General features: G+C 49.8%; 1 protein-coding gene across 1 annotated transcript; it reads right to left on the reverse strand.

The window, feature by feature from the left end:
• Positions 1-8823: 8823 nt before the first annotated feature.
• CATIP (ciliogenesis associated TTC17 interacting protein) lies at positions 8824-14232 on the reverse strand. Its single transcript, XM_087424512.1, is given in 9 exon segments — positions 8824-9060; positions 9280-9368; positions 9658-9734; positions 10567-10691; positions 11773-12213; positions 12709-12764; positions 13378-13569; positions 13920-14045; positions 14208-14232. Coding segments are annotated over 9 exon segments (1368 nt in total).
• Positions 14233-18714: the final 4482 nt, after the last annotated feature.

The raw sequence follows: 18714 nt of genomic DNA on the forward strand, positions 1-18714 counted from the left end.
TACAGAGTTCCAGCCAATTGTCATGTGGGAATGTGGGCCCACTGTCACCATATCTCTTTATTCATCAAGGACGCTGGAAAATTTAGAATTTTATACAACATATGCTTTTTGAATACTAGGCTCAAAAAAATTGAAAATACTGTGTAATCTAAACAAAACATTGCTATGGTCTGGATTCCACCAGAGGGTTATCAGTCTGTAACCTCTGGATAAATGATGGACAAGCCTAGTCCAGCTCCCAGTTTCTCCTTGCCAGCTCCTGTTCTCCTCCACTTCCCTCCCTCAGGGTCTTCTCCGTCCCATGTCCACTCAGGCCCTCTAGCTCATAGCCTTCGTTTTCTTCCAAGAAGATGCGAAACCTGACTTGTCATGGGGTTTCCAAATCTAAAGTCCGAGATCTCAGGACCCAGAGGAAATGGGGCAGATCCCAGGCCTTATCCAGGATCTGATGTATCCCCATGTTGAGTCAACAACTTGAGCCAACGCTTGGAACCAGAGTGGGGGGTGGCAGGCGGTTTCCTGGCTCCTCGTTGACGAGGGAGGCTGGAGAGACTGGAGGGGTGGGGGTGCGGGAAGAGGGGTGAATGATGGTCTAGAGGAGAGAGCAGCATCATGGTTTGTCACTGCAATCCTATTGCTCAAGGTGCCGTCGCCATCCGTGACCTCGGGGGTTTCCACACATTTCCCAATCATCACCGTGGGCTCATGTGGCAATGGCTGGGTTTGGGGTCGGGGTAGGAGGTTGTGATGGTTCATTTTACGTGTCAGCTTGACTGGGCCACGGGTATTTGGTCAAACATTCTGGGTGTATCTGTGAGGGTCTTTCTGGAGGAGATTAACATCTGAATCGGTAGACTGAGTCAAGCAGATTGCCCTCCCCAACGTGGGTGGGCCTCAGCCAACCGACTGAAGACCTGACCAGAACAAACGCTGAGTAAGGGATTCTCTCCGCCTGCCTGTCTTTGAACCGGGGTATAGGCCTTCTGCCTTCAGACTTGGCTTGGACTGGAGCTTCCGCCATTGGCTCTCCTGTTCTCAGGCCTTCAGGCTCGCCCTGGAACGATGCACACCATGGGCTCCTGGGTCTCCAGCCTGCAGATCTTGGGACTTCTCAACCTCCACACTCGCGTGAGCAAATTCCTTATTATCTATCTATCTGTCCATGTATTTTCTGTTGGTTCTGTTTCTCTGGAGAACCCTGGCTAAGACACATGTCTTCCTCTGCATCTTTTGTGGGGGCTTACCTATAGTTAGGAACTCAGTAAGGGTAAATGATTAATGACCGATCAATTCCCCACATACCTTCTCACTTGCAGAAGAGGCAGTACGTTTAATGGCTAAGAGCAGAGGTTCGTGGGGCTGGCCCGGTGGCATAGTGGTTAAGTGAGTGCCCTCTGCTTTGGCCGCCTGCAGTTCGCAGGCTCGGATCCCGGTGTGGACTTACACACCACTCATCAAGCCATGCTGTGGTGGCATCCCACGTGCAAAATAGAGGAAGATAGGCACAGATGCTAGCTCCGGGACAGGCTTCCTCGCCATAAAAAAAAAAAAAAGAGCCGAGATTCTAAAACATAGATAAGGAGAACAGATTGGTGGTTACCAGAAGGGAAAGGGGTGGGGGAGGGCAAAAGAGGTCAAAGGGCACAAATCTATGGTGATGGATAGGAACCAGACTTTTGGTGATGAACACGATGTAGTCTATACATAAGTCGAAACACAATGATGTACACCTGAAATATATATGACGTTATAAACCAATGTGACCTCAATAAAATTAGAAAAAAACAAAAAGAGCAGAGGTTCTGGGCAGAGTCTCAGAGAGCAGGAAGCTACGGGAGCTAGAAGTCCAGAAGTCGGCATAGCAGGCCCCGTGGACCTGGAGCTATCGCTGACCACTGAACCCTGCGTGCATGGGGTGAAATTTCATGAAGCCCAACTTTCTCAAAATGGATCACAGACTTAACCATAAATATAAAACTTTTAGAAAAAAAGTAGGAAAAAATCTTCAGGATCTAGGACTAGACAAAGATTTGTTAGACTTGACACTGAAAGCATGATCCATAAAGGGAAAAACTGATAAGTTGGACCTTATCAAAATTAAAAACTTTGCTCTGCGAAGGACCCTGTTGAGGATGAAAAGACAAACTAAAGACTCAGAGAAAAATATTTGCAAACCACATATCTGACAAAGGACCAGTATCTAGAAATAGGAAAATCTCTTAAAACTCAACAGTAAAAAAACAAACAATCCAACTAGAAATGGGCAAAAATCATGACCAGACGTTTCACCAAACAGGGTGTACGGATGGCAAACACATGAAAAGATGTTCAGCATCCTTAGCCATCAGGGAAATGCAAATTAGAATCATGATGAGGTACCATCACACCCCTATCAGAATGGCTGAAATAAAAAATAGTCACAACACCAAATGTTGGCGAGGATGTGGAGAAACGAGATCACGCGTACGTTGCTGGTGGGGATGTAAAATGGTACAGCCTCTCTGGAAACAGTTTGGGAATTTCTTGAAAAACTAAAGATGCACCTGGCGTATGATCCAGCAACTGCCTTCCTGGGCATTTTTCCCAGAGAAATGATGATTTATGTTCATGCAAAAATCCACACACGAATTTTTATAGCAGCTTTATTTACAACAGCCCAAACAGGAAACAATCCGTTTTGTCCTTCAACAGGTGAATGGTTAACCAAACCATGGGATATTCAACTATAGAATACACTCCTGGGCGTTTATCCTAGAGAAATGAAAACTTATGTTCATACAAAAACCTGTGTGTGAATGTTTATAGCAGCTTTATTTGGAATAGAAAAAAACTAGAATTAGCCCAGATGTCCTTCGACAGGAAAGTGGTTAAATTAACTGTGGTACAAACCATGGATTACTACCCAGCCATAAAAGGAACAGACCACTGATGCTCAGAATAACATGGACAAATCTCCAGGAAATCATGCTGAGTGAAAAAAGTCAATCTCAAAAGGTTACGTACTGGATGGTTCCGTTTATATAACATTTTTGCAATGACAAAATTTTGGAAATGAAGGTCAGATTAGTGGTTGCCACTAGGTAGAGGGGAGTGAGGCGGGGGGTGGAGAGGGAGGTGGCCGTGATTATGAAGGAGTAACTTGTGTCGGGGCTGTTCAGTAGGTTGACCTTGGTGGTAGATACGTACACCTACACATATGATAAAACTGCACAGACCTTCACACATACACACACACACACACACAAATGGATCCGAGTAACTGGAGAAGTCTGAAGATCAGTGGATCAGACTGGAGAAGTCTGAAGATCAGTGGATTGTGCCAATGTCAATAGCCTGGGAGTATTGAAAGCAGGGATTCAAAGTGATACTTGTACACCTGTGTTCACAGGAACATTTTTCACAACAGCCCAAATGTGGAAACAACCCAAATGTCCATCAACAGATGAATAAACAAAATGTGGTATATCCAGACAATGGAATATTGTTTCCTTAAACAATATTAAATGAAATACTGTTTCCTTAAAAAAGAATGGAATTCTGGTACATGCTATAATATGGATGAACCTGGAAAACATTATACTAAGTGAAATAAGCCAGACACAAAAGGACAAATATTGTGCAATTCCACTGATATGAAGTACCTACAACAGGCAAATTTATAGTGACAGGAAGCAGAATGAGACCTGGCAGGGGCTGGGGGAAGTGGGGAAAGGGAAGTTAGCATGTAATGGGTACAGAGTTTTCGTCTGGGATGATAAAAATGTTCTGGAAATGGACAGTGGCGATTGTTGCACAACAGTGTGAAGGTACATAATGCCATTGAATTGTACGCCTAAAAATAGTTAAAGGAGTAAATTTTATGTATAATTTACCACCAAAAAAAGTGGAAAAAAATCCTAGTTGTAATATTGTATTACAGTTTTGCAAGATGTTACCACTGGAGGAAAGTAAGCAATAGGTACACAAGATCTCTCTGAATTATTTCTTACAACTACGTGGGAATCTGGAATGACCTCAATTTTAAAAATAGAGGAAAAAGATGCATTTTTTTGAATGAATATTATACCTCAATAAAATTGATTAAAAAAAAGCCCCAGGGGCCGGCCTGGTGGCATACTGGTTAAGTTCACACGCTCTGCTTCAGCAGCTCGGGGTTCACAGGTTCGGATCCCGGGCGCAGACTGACACACCGCTCATCAAGCCATGCTGTGGCGGCGTCCCATATACAAAATAGAGGAAGATGGGCACAGATGTTAGCTCAGAGCCAATCCTCCTCAGCAAAAAGAGGCAGATTGGCAACAGATATTAGCTCAGGGCCAATCTTCCTCACCAAAAAAAAAAAAAAAAAAACAACCCACCAGAGAGTTTGGAATCAAATGGCCTGGGTTCGAATCTTACTTACCAGCTCTATGACTTAGGCAAGTTTCTTAGGCCCTCAGTTTCCTCACCTGTAAAGTGGGAGTGATAAAAGTAGTTATCCCAAAGAGTTTCTATTTGGCCCAAGATATGCACCTAGCACTGTGCAGTAGATGCTTTTGTAAATTGGGTTCCAAAATGTCGTTGGTCGCTGTCAGTTCTTCAGAACTCCAAATGCATTTTCTGTTACAAATGTGGATGCTCGTGGTGGTGTAATTCTCAGGCTACCCACCAAAGCCTTTGGAGGCTGTGCAGCACAAACATGGGACATTTGTGAAGATTAAATTGCAGAGGACAACTCTGATGCGGTGGATCATAACACAAAACGGGAAACCATCAAACTAAACAAGAACGGGTTTTATCATGAATGCTGGTGTTGGGGGAACAGCAGATTGAACCAAAGGATTATTGCAGGGAGGAGCATGGTAGAAATCCAGAAGGCCATATCTGCACTTCCAAGGGCATTACCAGCCCTGGTTTTTTATTTTGTCATTGAATGTCAAAATGCAAGAGTCTTCTTGTAGAGCTCCGTCTGTCTGTAGCATTGCTGTTTGTTTATCTGCTCTCATTATGGCCTCTAGTGGGAGAAGCAGGTGGGCATTCGGGCATTTGTCTAACCCACTTCCAGGGTCTCAGTCTCCTGGATGGTGGGCTATGCTTTGGTTGGCTCCCAGACCCTTCACCCTCTCGTCCTGCAGTAGCTCAGACATTCAGTGCTCCCTCCAGGCCTTTGCATATGCTGCTTCCTCCTCAAACATCCTCCACACCCTTTGCCCGGTGAAAGGGCCTCTTGTCCTTCATGACTCAGCTCTGCTGTGACCTCTTCCAGGAAGCCTTCCTTGATCTCCCCAGGGCCAGGCTGTGTGTTCCCTCAGCGCGATGCCCTCCCCGTCTACCCAGGCAACTCACAGCAGCGAGGTGGTTGTCAGTGACAATGCAGTAGGAATGGGGCAGTTCCTGGGTGTCTGGGAAGGGGAAAGACAGCGGACAGTCAAGCCTACTCTGGACGTATCTAAAGCAGGAGGGTGCCTCTTCTCTGTTCTGGGATCTCTCTCTAGAGAGCCACAACAGAGTGGATTCACGCATGGACTTGACCCAGACTCCCTGGGTCCAAATCCTGGCTCTGCCACTAACCTCTGGGTGGCCTTGACATTAACCTTTCCCTCATCTGTAAAATGGGTATAATAAGAGAACCCTCCTGCTAGGGGTGTTGTGAGAATCACATGAATTACCACGTGCAGAGGGATTAGAAGAGTAAGTGCTGTGTAGGGCTTGCTCTTGTTATTATTACTGTTCATTTCCGTCTGCCTCCCTGGGCCACCAGACTAGGTCAAGTCTGCCTTAGACACTCTAATACTGTGTGTGTACGTTTCCTTCTTAGCCCTTTCCGCGGTCTACACTTACACCCTCATCCACAGGATCATTGACGGATGTCTCTTCCCTTCCAGGCTGACTGTGTGCCAGGTGGGCAGGGCCTGGCCCTGATGCCCCCATAGCGCCCCCAGATCCTAGCCCAGTGCCTGGTCCTTCAGAAGGACTCAACATTGTTTATTCTTTATTGAGAGAAATATATATTATCTCTTAGTATATGGAGCAAGAGGAAGGACGCATAGAAGTTTTGACTGGCAAGCGATATGGTCTAAAAACAAACCAGTTTTGAAATGGATGTCACAGAGCAGACGGGGAAGTGGTGGACTCCTTCCGAAGTCGTCAGCTCAATAGAGGAAGAATCTCTGTGGGGCGAATGTTACCGCCCTCCCCTCTGCCCCACTGCTGCAGAGGATCAGGCACTGGGCGGGGCTCTCAAGATCTCTTCGGGAATGTTCTGGGTGCACTGGGCTGGGTCAGCCTCGGTTTCAGTTCTCCATAGCTGAAGAGAAGTTGCCAGGGCCTAGGAGGCCCTCCGTGACCCGGCCCTGCCTACCTCGCAATGACTGAGCACTCTCATCGCCAGCCTCTCTCACTTTATTGAGCTCCAGCCTTGCTGGCCTTCTGTCTCCCTGCCATGCTCAGAGCCTTTGTGCTTGCTGTTCCCTCTGCCTAGAATGCTTTTCCCACAGCTCTTCGCAGATCTGACTCCTTGTCATTCAGGTCCCAACTCTGAGACCCCAGAGAGGTCCTCCCTGAAGTCTCCACCTTCAACCTGAGTCACTTTCCACCCATGACTTGGCTTTGTTTGTTTTTGTAAATGTCTGGAATTTCACATATGAAATTATCTTTTGTGTTTCTTGTCCTTCTCCCCACGCTACCTGTAAGCACCGTGAAGACAAGGACTTTGTCTGGTCCTTGCTGATCTCCCAGTGCCCAGAATAATCCCGGCACACGGAAGGGGCCTAATATTTGCTGAGCCGATTGCCTGATTGAGTGAAAAGACCTTTCCCTCTGGAGCCGTTGCTGTCCAATATGGTAGCCACTAGCCACGTGTGGCTATTTAAATTGAAATTAACTAAAATTAAATTAAAGCAAAACTCCAGTTGCTCAGTCACGTTAACCACATTTCTAGTGCTCAGTGGCCACATATGGCTCGTGACTACCACAGTGGACATTGTAGATATAGACCGTTTCCATCATTGCTGGAACTTTTGTTGGTGGCGCTTCCCCATGAACATCCCTTTCACTTTCTTTCTTTAATTTGTTGCTCGTGACATTTTCTCTGCCTAGAATGCTTTATCTGACTCAATAAAAATCCTACAGATGTAGAATCCGGCAATATATTAAAACAAACAAAAGCTTAAGATCAATTCAACAATTACACTTCTCAGAATGTTTCCTTAAGGAAATAATTGTTGATATATGCAAAGACTGAGCTACAAGGATGTTTAATGAAGCATTGTTGATAATAGCAAAAAAAAAAAGCTGCCTGTGTGGGAAATTGGTTAAATTATGGCAGAGCCATCAAAAATAGAAGACTGTGTAATGACATGGAAACATTTTCAAACTATATTGTTAGATGAAACAAATTCGATTACAACATATGAAAAACGTTAAAAACACAAGGAGATGGGGGAGGTAATCTAGGAAGATTCCAGCTTCTTCTTTAATGTCTGAAACTTTTCAAGAATGTAATTAAGTCTGCAATGACCAGTTAATGAGCATGTACTACTGTATGATTTCATTTTTGTTAAAAAAAAAAATTAAAGTCCCTTGGAGTTGTAAAGACCAGATCAAACATGCTATATGAAAGTGCTTGACAGAGTAAATTCTCACCAAACACCAGCCACTTTTATGCATAGAAAAAAGAGTGGAAAGGTTATTTGCTGAAATGTCGGGAGTGGCTGCCTCTAGGTCAAGGGATTAAGGTGATTTCTCTTCTTTTTATCGCCCTAACTTTTCTCTAATGAATAGGTATTCTTTTGAAATAAGGGAAGAGGACAATGAAAGATATTATTAAAAATTCTTTAAGGCTTAACTCAAGTGACACTTCTCCATGAAGCCTTCCTTCCCTGATTCCTGTGTCATGGACCACCCCCTCTTCCCCCCATCCCCCAGCCTTGTAGATATCGGCTCATACTGTCGGCTAGAGTGCAAAGCTTCTCCGGGTCCCTCATCTCCAACAGCAGGTCCGATGAATGAACAGATGGAGGGATGGGGCCTGCCCCGCATTACCAGCTGCCTCAGGGGAGCCTGCCTAATGTTCGCTACTGAGCTGTGGCCAGCACTGGGCAGAGACAAGCCACTGGCCAGACAGATGTTAAGCAAGGAGCCTAGAGGAGCTGATGCCCACTCTCTTTTCTCCGGGAGCCGGTAACTGGGGACCCCGCACGCAGTTTGGGGGTTCCTGCGTGTCAGCGGGAACCGGGAGGAAGGAGGTGGAGTGTGAGAGCTGGGCGCTGGTGTTTGGGGAGGCTTCAGAGTGACGAGCAAGGCCAGCTGGGATCCAGATCCCTCCCCACCCCCCCCACCGTCGTCTGCACTTTTTTGTGGGGAGCGGGGAGAGGGCAATTACGCTTAGAGATGTCCAGGATGAATCTGAGCGCCAAGAAGCCCCGCCCCTCCATCCCCGCTAACCTAGTGCCTAAGAGTGTGGGTTCTGGAATCCAACGTCCAGGTTTCAATCCTGATTCCCACGTGCTAACTCGTAAGAGTTACTTAACCTTTCTGCGCCTCTACTCTCTTTTCTGTAAAATAGGAATATTGATAATAATAGCATCTAGGAGGAAAGGCTGAAATTAGCTCCATAAACACTGTTAACGGTTCCTATTTTTAGTGCAAGACACAAGACTCTGGCCCGGGAAGGCTCCGGCTCGCACAGCAGAGCCCCGGGAGGGCCCCGTTTATTCCCATCCAAACCGCAGCCCGGAAAGCGCGCCTCCCGGGGGCGTCCCGCCCGCGCCCCCGCCCTCCCGGCCCCGAGGCCCCGCCTCCTGCCCCGTCCCCGCCCGCCGGCCCCGGCGGGTCGTGCGCCCCCTAGTGCTCGCTCGGGCTGCGCTCCGGGTCCAGCGATCGGAAGGGGCTGGGCCGGTTGGAGGAGCGCAGGGCGGGGGTCGGCGGGCGGCGCACGTCGTAGGGGCCGAAGAACTCGGCCGCGAAGGTGACCACGTCGGCGGGCTGGCGCAGCAGCAGGAACAGCAGGAAGTCGGAGATGAGCGCGTGGGCCTCCGGGTGCTGCCGCAGATAGCTGCTGTGGCTGGCGCGGAGCTCCTCCTGGCGGGGACCCAGCCTGAGCCGACCCGGGACCCCCGCGCCCCAGGAGGGCCCCCTGCTTCTCTCCAAGGAGGGCTTAGGGACGCGGGGGCCTCCCAGCCCCAGGGGCGTGCATTTCAACCAGGCACAGAGAGAGACCAGTAAAGGTGGAATTCATGCCCAGAGGGGAACGGGGGTGGGGGGGGGGAGGACCCCGGGCTGGCTGCAGTCTCTCCTCACCTTCCGGTCCGTGAACCTGGAGTAGAGCTCCATGTCCTCCTCCCACACCAGGGGCTTCTTCTCGAATACTGGGCGAGGCTCAATCTCATCTGGGTGGGGAGGGAGGAATGCTGCGTACCCCGGCCCCGGAACCTTCTTCGGATACAGAGGGATGCCCAAGAACAGCCACATTGCAGGCTCAGGTAAAGCCCCAGGGTTCTGCCCACGTGGGCAGAGTTGCTGGAAGGGGTTCCAGGAACAGCGATCCTCTCCTAATTGCCCTGGAGTCAGGGGCTGGGGGGCAAAGCTTCTCCATCTGACTTCAGGCTCGGATCCCACGCTTAATCCAGCCTCTGCACCGCGGAAGGCCCTAGGTTTCCCCACCTCCCCTTCACTCACCCTCCTCCCTCAGGATGGGCATCTTGGTGATCATGCAGCACCCTGGGGAGCCCACCTGGACTCTCTTGGCTAGGTGCCTGGAGAGCCACACAGAAGAAGGTGTGAGAGGAGGAGTCTGCCCAGACCAGCCCACTCCCGAGAGACCACCCTGGCCTCCCTTTGCTGCTGCCCACTCCCCACTTATCTTTGCGTTCCAGGGCCCTGTTCATTTCTAGATCCCCAGATAATGGCCCCTGCTTTTCCAACTGGGCACTGTTTGTACCCCTGGAGATGTGTGCTGGTGTGCCAGGGCTGCACTGTGACCTTTAGAGGTGTAAGCCCTAAAAAAACCATGAGCCTCCTGCTATGTGACACTCGAAATAGAATCAACACGCTAAGTTACGACATACGGAAAGCCAACAATGTTCCCATTACTTTTTTCCCCAGTGTTATGATGATGTCAATACCGCTTTGGAAAATGCCAAAAAACAAATTCTTCTCCCCCTCCCGAATTTTCTCATGATTTGGTGCCTACACTTTGCTGGTGACAGCTTGACAGTGTGCCAGGATGCTTCTCCCAGCGCATTGATTTTATCGAGTGTCAGGTTGTTCAAATCTTGGTGTTTTTCAATATTACACCAAACACCTGTGGCAGCCGTGTTATCTGTGCTGTAGGCCCTGTGGAGTCGGACATCCTCAGCCATTCAGGGCTCTTTGGGGAGGTTTGGAGGCGCTGTAAGCGTCAGGAGAATGCACGAATGAATGAAGAAGGGGTGAGTGATGTGCATAAAGTGAGGGGCACTCAGGTCTCAACAGCTACTCTCCCTGGTGTCCCCAGAAACAGCATCTCCCTTTGCGCCACCCTCCTCCTTCATTGAGCACCCAGGCTTGGCTCCACACTGCCCCCTGGCCCCACTGTCGGGAGCTCACCCATCGGAGAGCAGGTAGAACTGGCAGGACATGGGAATGCCCTCCTCCGAGTGTACAGTCTGCTCCACGGTGAACACTTCCACCTGCTGGCGGCCCACCTGGATCGTCTGGGAGCCCAGGGCTTGCTGGCGGCAGCCAAAATAGAGGGAGCGAGGTGAGGTGGGTGCCCACCAGGGGCTCCCCCCAAATCTTACCCTGGCCCTTTTCTCCATCTTGCAGCTTCGTTATTTGTTCACCAGTGATAAGCAACACTTGGCTTTCCAGACCCTCAGATGCCACAAGATTTGAGTTGCACCCCCAAGTTAAGTTGAGGGTCCCCTCATAGAGAGCCAGCTCCACCCAGCTCCTGCCCAAACACCTCTGCACGCCATCTCGATGACCAGGTGCTTCTAGTTGGCGGATTCTGTTACAGGGTTGAGGATCAACCAATTAGGTGTGCATGTGTGTATGTGTGTGTGTGGGGGGGGCTGGGCTATTTGGGGGGGGCGTGAGGCTCTGAGGAGTAGGACTAGACTGAGATTGTGGCCGCCGCAGGCCTAGGCAGCCGCAGGCAGGCTGCCCTGTTTTAATTAAAGCTTAAACCCCTGTTATGGCTACGTAAAACACGTGTTTCAGAGAAAATGGGGTAAGTGGCATGTGCCTCTTTCTGTCAAACACACTGCTGTTTGTCATGTCATACTTGTGATAGAAAACACTAGAATGTCATTTACAAAGTTTGTCAGCCCCCAAACTGTGCGTTGAGAGGCGCGGCTTTAAAATCACATATTGCAGGAAATCCTAGGTATGTTGATTATGAAATTTTAGCCAAAGTAAAAGAAAATAAGGAACACCTTTCCGCGTTGAGACATAATAAAAGAACGTTTAAGTGCAGTTGGAGATGTTGTGTTTCCTGGTGTTAAAAAATATGTCTTTAAAAGCAGCTGTCCACTATGTTAATTTTCCCTGGACTGACTTTTGTGCAAAGAGCGTTGCTTCCCTCAGCTGCTCACACCTTTGGTCCCCCTCCCTCCCTCCACCTGCCCCACACCTGATCTCCGTCACAAATGTGCTCTTGCTTTCCCCTGCCCTTGGAAGTCTCACCCCCACGCCCTGATTTATCCCCCTACCCCCTCTTCCATCCACAGCTGTCCTCTCTCCCGCCTCAGCGTCCTCCAAGCCCCTTCTAGTTTGCACCCAGGCCAAGTCCCCTGCCCGGGCGACCCTCACGTAGGTGGAATGGCAGAGTTTGCCCTCCGTGTCCAAGGCCAGGAAGCAGGCGTTGCTGGGCACCATCCGCCGCCAGGCCATGACCCTCAGCAACACCAGGTTGGCAGCCTCGGAGATAAAGCCCGCAACTGAGTGCCAGGGGAAAGAAGCCACTTCTGTCTTCACTTCCTGTTCAGGACGCATCTGAGTCAGGAACATCGAACTTCAAAGGGGTGGGGAGGGCGGGCAAGCCGGGTGTGGGGCGTAGGGTCCCTCCAGAGTCCCCGCTGCAGGCTCCCAGCCTGACACACTGTGGCTCTGCTCACGGGTTCAGGGAGGATGTGGAGAACGTCTGCCCCTGGCGCTCATCCTTACCGCGCCCTCCTTGACGCTTCTGGTCATGGCCAGCTGGTCATCCTGCTTCAGCAAAGTCATCTTCCGTTCCATGGGGAGGACGGGGAACTAAGGGCCAGAGGGTGGAGGGGAGAGGAGGGACTCACTGGATCCCACACGAACGGGACCCCCAGCGGTCACCCTGTCCATTCTCCTTCATCAGGTGGGGAGATGTGCACAGAAAACCTTCCGTAGGTCGTAAAGCTCAAGATAGAAGTCATATCATGGTGCAATATAAAGTTAAGGAGCAAATGCACTTCAGAATGCGGGTTTTAAAAGATGGGAATGGTGTCGTGGGAAGGTTCTTAGAATGGCCCCAGGAGATGCTGGGCTCTCAGGCTGGCGGAGGACCAGGGTGGGCTGGGCCCCAATTTGTGTCATCAGAAGGTCTTCAGAAGCAACCTGCCGCTGACCGCCAGTGCCCTGGCTGGACTGGTTTCCAAGTCGTATGTGCTGGGGACTGCACGGTAACTGGGGAGACATTCCACTGAGCCCCCGCTTCGTCCTGGGGTTTCTATTCTCTCACCCTGGATTGGGGTCAAGGCTGAGGGCCCCAGAAGGTACCTTGATGAACTCCTGACTATGTTGTTCCAGGATCTCCAGTTTCCACGAGAGATAGCCTGGGGTGGAGGGAGGCGAACACTGCTGTCCCAGGAGACGGGGTTGGAGAAGGCAGGAAGGGCGGCTGGTGGCCCAGGCTGGAGGACTCAGGTGGAGTGCGGCCGCAGGAGAAAACTACCCCGTGCTCCTGTCTTGAGTCTGTGGCTGTGGTTAACCTCCCCCCCTCCCCTCCCACACACGCTCTTTGCCTCATTCTGGTCCCAAGGTGAACTTGGAGGGTTGGTCCTGAGTAAAGGTCCTGGGAATGGAGGATGAGGGGTGGAGGGAGGATGGGGGGCGGAGGGAGGATGGGGAGTGGAGGGAGGGTGGGGGAGCGAAGGGAGGGTGGGGAGATGAAGAGAGGATGAGGGGTGGAGGGAGGATGAGGGGGTGGTGGGAGGGTGAGGGGGTGGAGGGAGGATGAGGGGTGGTGGGAGGGTAGGGGGTAGAGGGAGGATGAGGGGTGGAGGGAGGGTGGGGGCGGAGGAGGGTGGGGAGATGGGGAGAGGATGAGGGGTGGAGGGAGGGTGGGGGTGCGGAGGGAGGATGGGGGGTGGAGGGAGGGGGGGCAGAGGGAGGATGGGGGTGTAGGGAGGATGGGGGGTGGGGGGCCTCAGGCAGCGGGAACTCTACCCAGCAGGGAGTTTCCGCAGAGCATCTTGTCCATGAAGCCGCGGCTGAAGGCGTGCACGAGGAGGCAGTGCGCCGCGACGTCTCTGTATTTCCCTCTCTGCACCTCAATGGTCAGCTCTCCCTGAGGCTCCCCTGTGTCCGAGACCATGACCAGAGTCTCGGAGAAGAACAGCATCTGCAGCTCGTCCGGCCCTGGGGTGAGGGTCCGGGGGACAGATCAAGCCCTAGGTCCGAGGCCTCGACTCTCTGACCCCTGGCCACCAGTGTCCCCACGGTCTCCACCCACCCCCTCCTCAGCCCCCATCTCCCAGGCAGCCCCTGCCTCCCCTCCTCTACAGGTCTCTACAGCAGCCAGCAGGTGAAGACCCCGCCGCCCACGCCCCTGGGGTCTTCGCTTGAAGAATGTCAACAAATCGGCCCTGTGCTCTTTCTGAGTCCCAGGAGACTCAAGGCTGAGAGAGACAGAGCCGGGTCCGGGCCTTCTCTCTTCCCTCCTCTCCGCACGGGTGCCCGCCCCCTCCACCCGCGCTGTCCGGGCTCACGCAGGGAGCTGAGGAAGTGGATGGCGTCGGCATTGGCCTCCGGGGGTGGCAGACTCTCCTGGGCTGAAGGCTGGTGCTCCTGGGCTCTGGGGCCTATGGAGGGAGGAGAGGCTGAGATGGCAGACCCTGGGGAGAAGGACGGGGTGGGGCAGGGGTCCCAAGAGCGGACTCCTCCAAGGCCACCCCATGGTGGATGGTGGGGGAGAAGACGCCCCACCCCTTTCCAGCCCCTGCAGTCCCCTTCCCACCTGTGGATTGAACTTTAGAGGACATGCTGCTGGCTGCTACCCGGTCTGTATCCAGCTGTCTCCATGGCAACTGGGAGCTAGCTACCGCCTCTTAAAGGGCCATCAACCCACTAAACAGCCAGACAGACCTTGGAGGAAACGGTAAGGAACTGTGGGTTTTGGGCTCAGCCCTAAGCCTCAGGTATTGTCTAGCAAAGGGAGCATTTGACATTCTTGAGGCAGGTGGATAACATGGGCCATTAGAATGACCTTAGAAGTTTCGGCGCTGAGTCAGACATGGCCTCACATGCATAGCAGCCAAGCAGATGTCACGCGAATAGCTACACATTGTGGTCCTAACATGTAACAGTGATGGTGACAACAATGACAATCACAGCAAACCTTAAACCATGCTGACCCTAGGCCAGGCACTGTTCTAGAGGGCTTCATGTATATTATCTCATTTAATCTTGAAAATTGAGTTATGCTGTGACTCAAACCCCAGGCTGTGGGCTCTCTGATCCCCACCTTGTAAGTGTTGGAGACTGCGTCATGGTGGCTATAAAAAGGGGCTCAGCCTGATAGGGTCACAAAAAAAGAAGAATCTTGACGTGAAACCTCAGTCACCTAAGGAGGTGTCCCCCCACCTGTGCCATATCCCTTGGGAAGATCATCTTTAAATGTCTTCTTATTGCATAATTATTGATCAACTTTGGGAAGATTTAGAATTATGTGTAGAATTGCTTCAGATGATCGAACTAACAGTATTAATATTTTTTTGTGTCACATTGTGTATTTTTGGTATTTGAAGTTCTTGAAACGTTTAAAATAATTTGGCACAGTGAGGTACTTAAAAGATAAGCTTTGAGAGTCCAGTTTAAATTGGGCAGTTGAATAGTTGGTTTAGACTCTATTTTGAAGTTAAGTTCTTTTAATTTTTTTATTTTAAAATAATGATTATAGCAGACTTTTTTTTTTTTTTTTTTTGCCCTGAGCTAACATCTGTTGCCAATCTTCCTCTTCCCTGCGCACCCCCGCCTCCAAAGCCCCAGTGCCTAGTTGTATACTCTAGTTGTAAGATCTGGTTCTTCTGTGTGAGCCGCTGCCACAGCATGGCAAGTGACAGACCAGTGGTGTGGTTCCACGCCTGGGAACCGAACCAGGGCTGCCGCAGCAGAGCGCGCAGAGAACTTAAGTTCTTACTGGAATTGTAAGTAGACCAAAAAATTTTTTAAAAACCTTAAAATTTACCATATTTATATGTTTACGTTTATTAGATTGCAATAAAAGTACTTCGGAGGCTGGTTTATGAATCAATTGCTTTATTAAAAAATTTTTTTAGAGAATTGACTTCTTTTTATTTTACTTAATTTTTTCCAGCTTTATTGAGATATAACTGACACATAATCAATTGCTTTTAAAAAGAAATAGAATATGGGGCCGGCTCCGTGGCTTAGCGGTTAAGTGCGCGCGCTCTGATGCTGGCGGCCCGGGTTCGGATCCCGGGAGCGCCCCGAGGCACCACTTCTCCGTCCAACGCGAGGCCGAGTCCCACGTACAGCAACTAGAAGGATGTGAACCTATGACATACAACTATCTACTGGGGCTTTGGGGGGAAAAAACTGAATAAATAAAATCTTTAAAAAAAAAAAAAAAAGAAATAGAATAGATGGAATGAATAAATACAGTATAAACTGCCTAAAGCAGTTTTAATTTTGAAAAGAGGACCAATTACTTAAAAGTTATTACATTTGCTAGATTTATGATTAGGATGATATGACTAATAAGTCAAACTTAAATATTTTACAAATGCTTATGTTTTAAAATTTGCTTTTTAAGAAATTGAGTATTAATTTTTTTTATGTATGTGGGAGGAAGACTGGCGCTGAGCTAACCTCTGTTGCCAATCCTCCTCTTTTTGCTGAGGAAGATTGGTCCTGAGCTAACATCTGAGCCCATCTTCCTCCATTTTTGTATATGGGATGTCGCCACAGCATAGCTTGATGAACGGTGCGTAAGTCCACGCCCGGGATTCAAATCTGAGAACCGCCAGCTGCCTAAGCGGAGCGCGCTAACTTAACCACTATGCCACTGGGCCAGCCCCAAGAAGTTGAATATTAATTTTTAAAAGCCAAAGTGAATTCTGAATAAGGCTTCTCTACATGTGAGCCACCATCAGTGGCATTAAGAAAATTAGCAACTGCTTTGGGAAGTAGTTTGTTAGTTCCTCAAAAAGTTAAATGTGGAGTTACCAGATGACTTAGCAATTCTACTCCCAGGTGTATACCCAAGAGAACTGAAAACATCTGTCCACACACAAGCTTGCACGCAGAGGTTCATAGCACCATTCTTCATAATAACCAAAAAGTGGAAACAACCCAGCTGTCCATCAACTGATGAATGGATAAACAAAATGTGGTATACAGTATATAGACACAATGGAGTATTATTCAGCCATAAAAGTAATAAAGTACTGAGACATGCTACAGCGTGGATGAACCTTGAAAACATTATGCTGAGTGAAAGAAGCCAGTCATGAGAGACCACATATTGTATGATTCCATTATACGAAATGTCCAGAACGGGCAAATCGGTAGAGACAGAAAGTGGATCAGCTTTTGCCTAGTGTGGGGCAGGGTGGGGGCGTGGAGGCGGGGACTGACATCAGATGCGCTCAGGGTTTCTTTTGGGGATGATGAAAGTGTTCTAAAATTGGATTGTGGTGATGGTTGAAAAACTGCATATAGTAAAAACCACTGAATTGTACACTTAGAAAGGGTGAATTTGGTGTTATGTAAATTATATCTCAATAAAGTTAATAAAAAAATAGAGGATTTAAATATAATTTAAAAAGCAAACCGTATTGCTTTCATATGTAAATTACATAAAGTTTGACAAAAATCTTTTTGATTAGTAAGACAGTGTTTAAAAAAAAAAAGCAAATTGTGGTCTAGATGCTTTTTAAGGGGTGCCCACGTAGTTCCTCTCCCTATGGCCACCCCCTGCTGTCCTGGACTCCCGGCCCAGGGGAAGATTTGCTCCCCAGCGCTCTACCCTTTGGAGTTCTCCCCCTCCCCCGTCCTCTCCTTGGTCAGGCCCCTCTAGCTGCCTAGGACTCCACCTGCCCGTCCTCACAGGCTCCTCCCTCCTGGAGCCCATGTTCTCCTCTCACCACCCCCATCCCCTCCCCCTTGGCGCTGGCTGTTTCCTGCAGCTGCTAGGGGACAAAGCAGTTTGACAAGGTGGCTCACAGAGGATCAACATCCAGTCCACTGTCTATTTTTTTAACCTTCTGGAAGAGATCTGTTAAGGACTCTTGTTACTGTTCCCCCTTGAGGCATGATAGGCCAGTGGAGGGATGCTCTGGAGCGGGTTGATGTACTAGCTGGGTGACTGTTTTGGGCAGGTTGGCCTCTCTGAGCCCGTGACAAGGACAGCCTGTGCCCTCCCAGCCACTGGGGTTGGCATCTACTGAACGACCACCACGTAGAGAAGGCTCACTATGTGCTGAGCTCTGCAGGTATTAGCTCGCTGAATCCTCACAATCAGCTTCTAAGGCAGTGATAGCATCATCGCCATCGGGCAGATGAGAAACAGAGGCACCGGGAAGTTAAGTAGCTTGCACAGGGTCACCAGTTAATAAACAGAAAGTGTGGACTCCCACCCAGATTGGCTGGATCCAGAGTCCACGGTCTTAACCACTTTGTCCTACTGTCCTTGACAGACTAGCCCTGAGTGTATTAATCACAGTGAGAAGAGAGAGAGGCTGCTGTTCACGGAACCATTGTGCCCTCATCCAGGTCCCCAGCCTCTCCGGGATGAGGCTCAGTGATAAGTCACCTGTCCCGTGTTACCACGCCCAATCAGAGGCAGGACCTATGTTCATCTCCAGACCAGTCCAACCCCGAGTCCTCTCTGCCCCACCCTGTCCCACCTTTCACGAGCCTGGGGTTCCTGACCATCAGGGTTGGGTGCCCCCGGCTTTCACAGGCTCCATGTGTGGCCAGGGCCTTGGAGGACCAAGACCACCCCCAACACACACATGAACACACGTGCTCTTCACATTCACGTCTGCCGCACCCCCGGTTCTCTGTCCTTCTCTGGGACGCCTAAGGCTGCCCACTTAGCCCCAGTCTCTTTCTCCTTTTCTACTACTGTCTCCCGTAAAGAGACAGCCTGTGATTCAGGAAAACAATGGAAAAAAATGAACTGTCTGCTGGTTATTTTTAGAACTACGTGTCATTCAAACACGTTTGAGGCCATATGTCTCCCTCCCTTTCTTCTCTGTAACTAATTATAGCGCCAGGAGTCTGACGTAGCATTTCCCAAAGTGACTTCATATGCCCTTCCTCATCAGACTCTCCTGACAGCCTCCAGTAAGTGGAATTGTTGGTGAGGGTTTATGATTTTGCCGCCTCGCATCATTTCTGGCATCGGATCCCCTGTTCCTTTGGGGAACCCCCTTCCCAAGCTCAGTGTACCTGTTTCAGTTGTGTCCAGGTGTGGTCATGTGACCTAACCTGGCCAATCAGAGAGGTCCATTCCCCTAACTCCTATGATTGGTTCAG

This window comes from Ceratotherium simum, chromosome 37 (genome assembly GCF_057802395.1).
Source record: "Ceratotherium simum simum isolate JZ-2026a chromosome 37, ASM5780239v1, whole genome shotgun sequence".
NCBI classification, from domain to species: domain Eukaryota; kingdom Metazoa; phylum Chordata; class Mammalia; order Perissodactyla; family Rhinocerotidae; genus Ceratotherium; species Ceratotherium simum.